This window comes from Phodopus roborovskii, unplaced genomic scaffold (assembly GCF_943737965.1).
Source record: "Phodopus roborovskii unplaced genomic scaffold, PHOROB, whole genome shotgun sequence".
In the NCBI taxonomy this organism is placed as follows: Eukaryota; Metazoa; Chordata; class Mammalia; order Rodentia; family Cricetidae; genus Phodopus; species Phodopus roborovskii.
The window spans coordinates 12,848,399-12,853,795 of record NW_026126408.1 but is presented as its reverse complement, the minus strand read 5'-3'; the positions used below and the strand labels follow the sequence as shown (position 1 = coordinate 12,853,795).

Sequence of the window (5,397 nt, the reverse complement as noted above, 5' to 3'; positions counted from 1 at the left end):
CTGTCTATACTCCTTGCTCAGAGCCCTCTCCACGTACTTGTCCGTTAGCTCCCCCTGAGGAATTCTCTTGCTCCCCCAAACCACCCTCTTGCTCACTCTGCAGGCAGCACTGTTTGTCCCTTGCTCCCTAGAGAGATTAATATTACTGTGGGGGTAGGGAGACAAGGGGCATTTGTGTGACATTCCAGTTCCCAATTTAGCTCATGTAAGGCGAGCTGCAGCTGTCCCGGACTGAGTGACCCTGACTCACTCAGCTGGTGGCTTTCTTGAGCAAGAAGAGCAGCAGGGGCGTCCCTGCTTTCAGTGGGTGGTGGGTCAGCGGAGGTGTGGGGCTCACTTGTCACTGGGAAGGCTCCTGCACCTCTGCTCTCCATGTTCTGGCTTGAGACCTTCTTCTAAACAGCGAAACTCGCATGTGGGGAGACACATGGCTCAGGGTGGGAAGGGTGGTCTGCACAGATCTACAGACCACCTCTCCCTCTGTGATGTAGCAGTGACTCTGGCCCTCCTCCTGAAGACTCAGGGTCCAGAAGCTGAACACCAGACCCCAGAGAGAGAACTTCTTGTCCCGTAGGTCTGGTCCCTACTTGTTCTTGCTCAGCCTTAAAAAAAAAAAAAAAAAAAAAAAAAAAAAAAAAAAAAACTACATTTATCTACTTTAGGGAGGGGTAGGAATGACGTGGAGCAAGTGGAGGTCACAGGTCACTGACAGGAGTTAGCTTTTTCTTCAGTGTGTGGGTTACAGAAATCAAACTCAGCTCATCAGACTTGGTGACTAATACCTGTACTTACTGAGCAATCTAGCCACACACCTCCCTCTCTCTTATTAAAGACAGGCTCTCATGTTGACTAGGTTAGCCTTGAATTCACTGTCATCAAGGATGACCTTGAACACCGGATCCTCTTGCTTCTACATCCAAAGTTCTGGGATTAGGGGAGAACACCCTCATTCCCAGTTTACAAGGTTCTGGGGGTCAACTCAGGGTCTCGTGTGTGCTAGAGAAGCACTGTGCTGACTGAACTACATCACCCTTGAATAGCCAGTATGTCATCCTAGGAGAACAGTTGAAGAGGCAAGAGATGACTGCTGTGCCAGGCCCAGGCCTGCCTTATGATTAGGACGTAAGAGTGTTTGATCCTGGCTCACCACATTAGTAAAGCCAGTTCAAGGATGCCAAATGTGCTTAGAAACTGAGACAGGCATGGACTGGAGATGTTTAGATCCTGATACAACCATCCTTCACCCCAACTCCAAGAGACTCATCGCCCCCTTCTGGCCTCCACAGACGTGCATAGATACATGTGTAAACCCATTTACACAGACACATGCGTGTAAACACACACACACACACACGCGCGCGCGCGCGCGCGAAGTAAAAATGTTGTGAGGACAGATGTGGCTGGAAAGATTCCACATGCTGCAGTTATTTGCAACACCAGCGACCCAGTCTGCAGAGCAGTCTTAGGACACTGACAGTCACCACCATTGGGCATCTTTGACACCCAGCTCCACAGTGATCAACTCTGTGGACCATGCCAGCCTCATCCCAGGCCTGTGGAATTGGACAAAGCTTTTATTATTATTGACATTCTGTAGCCCCTTTCCCAATGAGGGCAGAGAAGTTTGAGGGTTCATAGGCCCTGACCCCACATGAATTAGAAGAGGATACAGAGAGGATGCCAAGCCAACAACACACAAAGGCTAAAGTGAATCTGTAAGTACAGTTAGTCCCCATCATATTCCATGCCCTTGTGTTAAAAAATGATATAAGGGAGATGAGCCTGCATGAGGTGTTGTGAAGGATGGAGGTAGCAGGCACTAAGGCATGGGTTGCAGCCAGTCCATGGGACCACAGCTGGTATTGGGTATAGGAATGGAGCTGAAGTCCAAGGGGGAAACCACAAACATTTCCTTTGCTGTCTTATGAATTGGGTGTCAATGCCAATGGTGAGGGTACCAGCCTCCTAAAGGTGTATTGCTAAGAAATGAGGCTAGCGCTAGAAGTTCTTGGTACACAAAGTTCCAACAAAGGAAGATTAACTGGTCCACCAGCTTTTGGGACAGGAGCCGCCTTGCTTGGTGATCAGGGTCTTGGTGAAGTTAATCAGCAAGTGCTCAAGGGGACCTACCTGACATTGGCAAGTGCCCAGGCATGCACTGGAAAAGGGTTCTCAGGAAACACCTGCCACCATGGCCTGAGACCTTGTGTGGATAAAGCTGGGAAGGGAGCTAGAGCTAAAAAGATCAGAGCAAGGCTCTATGTGGACAGGTTCAGTGGCATATCAACATCGATGGCAGGATGTGGCCCTTTCTAGGATGGATGTCGTCAGGGCTTCTGTAGCAGGAGGGATTGGTTTTTAAGAACAGGAGTCAATGTCAGGACAGGGTTACTTCTTTCTTCAATGTGTCCAGAGGGCTGGATGACAGGGAACTCTCACTGGGCCAGCACCTAATGGTGGAAACAGTTGCAGTTGGAACCTTATTAGGAATAACCACCAACAATTGAAAACACACTGTCTCTATGTAAGAATGTAGGTAGCTGTGGTTGATGCTATAAAAAGACTTTGCAATAATGACCCAACTGAAGAACTATATGTACTTAAAATATATATATGTATATATAACACATGTATATGTGTGTTGTATATATAATATATATAATCACACATGCACATGGGTGTGTATGAGTGTAGGCTCTCACAACATGGCATGTGTGCAGAGATCAGAGGACAGTCTGAAGAAGAACATTCTTTCCCTCCACCATTGGGTCCTGGAGGTCAAACTCAGGTAGTCAGGCTTGGTGGCAACATCTTGACCAGCTTAGCCATCTCACTGGTTACCCTGTAACCATTGCTGCTTCTCCATGTACATACCTCACTTTTCTTCACATTTGCTTAGTAATCATCACTGTCTTCATCTTCTATTTCATTTTTTTGTTGTGTTCCTGGGGTAGAATTATAACATGCTTACATATCTATAGTGTATAGATGAGAAAGCCCTTACCTTGAAGTTACCTGTTGGCATCACCAGGTGGCATGTGTGAATTTCCATCAACATACCACTTTAAACTTTAAACTATCTGGGGTGGGAACAATCTCACACAATTTACTCCCCCCACCTAAGGCTGGGGCTGGAATCCAGGGCCTTCCATGTGTTAGGCAAGTGCTCTAACCCCAGATCATCCTTCTATTCACAATAAATCTCATCTGTGAACTTGTCTTCAACTATTTCCTTTTCAAGGTGTATTTCCCCCAGTTCCTCGATAGGAAAGGCCCACACTACACTGAAACTCTCAGTCACCTTCTCAGTCTCTCTTCACCCCAATGCAAGACTTGAAACATTCACATTTCAGGGTTAACTGTCTGCCTCGCTCTGCTATACCTTACCCCAACCTCTGGCCCTGCTCCCCACCTATCCTGGTAGGCTGACAATGGACATTCTTTTGCTGCTTCTGTTGTTGTTTGATGTTAACTTCCTCAGGTGGTGGACTAAGATTTCCACAGCAAAAACAGCAGCAGCAGCAGCAGCAGCAACAAGTTAAAAGGCAGCAAAGGATGACGAGTGTCTACAAAATAGGAGAGAGGCCATGGTCCCCTGTTCCCTTTGTAGTTCTATGCAGGTCCCCCCAGCCCTCCATCCTTACACACAGAAAGTAAGAAGTAAGACCAGAGGAGTTTGCTTTGAGAGGAAGGCAGCCCTTCCTTCCTTACTCTATTGACACAGACAGGATCGTACTGTGTAGCCCAGGCTACCCAGTGCCTCCCAAGGCCTGGGCTCAGAGGCTGGCTTTATCTTATTTTATGTGTGGGTGTTCTGCTTTCATGTATGTCTGTGTACCATATGCATGTGTGGTTCCCACAGAAGCCAGATGATGGCTCTGGATCCCCTGGGGTGGGAGTTATAGAATGTGGTGAGCTACCACATGAGTGCTAGGAATCAGACCCAGGTCCTCTAAAAGGTCATAAAATGCTCCAAACTGTGAGCCATCTCTCCAGCCTCACACCCCCCAACTCCTTTCTTACTTTTGAGGGAATAGGAAGAATGGTGTACCTTGAACCAACAGCTGTGTGATATAAAATAGTATTTGACACCATCTTCACCAAAATGATCAAGTAGGTATATTCCTAATGAGCCATGCTCGTCGTAGATTCTCTTCTTTGTAGGGTCACTGAGCACAGCATGGGCTGTGTTGATCTCTTTGAAGATCTCTGCTGCTTGAGTGTCCCCTGGATTCTTGTCTGGATGATACTGCAAGGCCAGTTTCCTATCCAGGCAATACCCAAAGGACAGTGGGGAGGGCACAAGAAGTGACTGAGGTGGGAGGGTTAGGATGAATGGCAGAGTTAGGTCTTTAGAAGATGCGAGGGGCACTTGAGATATGGTACAAACCCTGACGAGGGGTGGCCTTCTCTGACCCCAAATTAAAGCTTCTCAGAACTAAAGAAGGAGGGTCCATTGGTGGTAAAGGGGTTGGGGGGAAACACCAGGGTTGAATAAAGGGTAGGGGTCTGAACCTGTAGGCTTTTTTGATCTCTTCAGGTGGGGCCCCTTTCTTTAGTTTTAGCACTGTGTAGAGGCTTGTTCCAGTCTTTGATAGTCTCCGGGATGCATCATCGGGATGAGGCATGCTCTGGGCCAAAAGAACAAAAAATTACAAGACGGTACTCTATGGCTACTGTGATCTGAGTCAAGGGTGCAAATGTGAAACACAATACATCTTCCCCTTACTTTCTCCGTGTCCTCCACGTATCACAGTCTAGAGAGGCCTAACAAGGAGAAGACAATGATTTTGTCCAAGGCTCTTTAACCCGAAGTAAACTGCCTTACTCCTGCCCAAGCTGGTGGCTGGGTTTGAAAAACCAGGGTAACCCAGCCATTAAATAGGGGTGGATCACAAATCAAGAAAAATTACAACAGCTGGGGGAGAACTCCTAGCAGAGCCTAGGCCAAAGATGCTTTCTCCTCAGCCTCTAGCCATCTCACTCACCTCTACCCATCAGAGAGCCCACAGCCGTGAGAGCAGGGTGATTCCCTGGACAGAGGGAAGCCTACAGGAGATGCTGCAGAGGATACACTCTGAGGGGTCCAGAAGAGGGTTCAAGAGAGGGAGGCTGAGGCCTGGGAGGCCCGGGGGCCCCAGGGCAACAATATAGGAGCTCCGGGTGTGTTGGGACAACCTAGCCTTGTGTCACTCTCTACCTGGCCCTTTACCTCAGAACTGGCCTATTAAGCCAGGTAGGCCTCACACAAGCTTTCTTCCTCCAGGTGGGTGCGAAGCTTCATATTGCTGCTGGGTCTGTGGCCAACTGCGCTTACGTAGTTTGTAGGAGCCACGAGACGTTTTTTGGCGCTGCCAGGAAGACCGGTGGAGAGCCCATATAGGGCCTGGGACTTAT

General features: G+C 48.2%; 1 protein-coding gene across 1 annotated transcript; it reads right to left on the bottom strand.

Annotated features, from left to right (window-relative positions):
• Window positions 1-2,377: 2,377 nt before the first annotated feature.
• Dnajc5g (DnaJ heat shock protein family (Hsp40) member C5 gamma) lies at window positions 2,378-5,374 on the bottom strand. Its single transcript, XM_051181880.1, has 5 exons — window positions 5,213-5,374; window positions 4,516-4,631; window positions 4,052-4,265; window positions 3,388-3,566; window positions 2,378-2,450 (listed from the first exon to the last, which is right to left on the bottom strand). Exons 2-5 carry the CDS (start codon window positions 4,626-4,628, stop codon window positions 2,378-2,380), a joined length of 579 nt encoding a protein of 192 aa, XP_051037837.1. The 5' UTR covers window positions 4,629-4,631; window positions 5,213-5,374.
• Window positions 5,375-5,397: the final 23 nt, after the last annotated feature.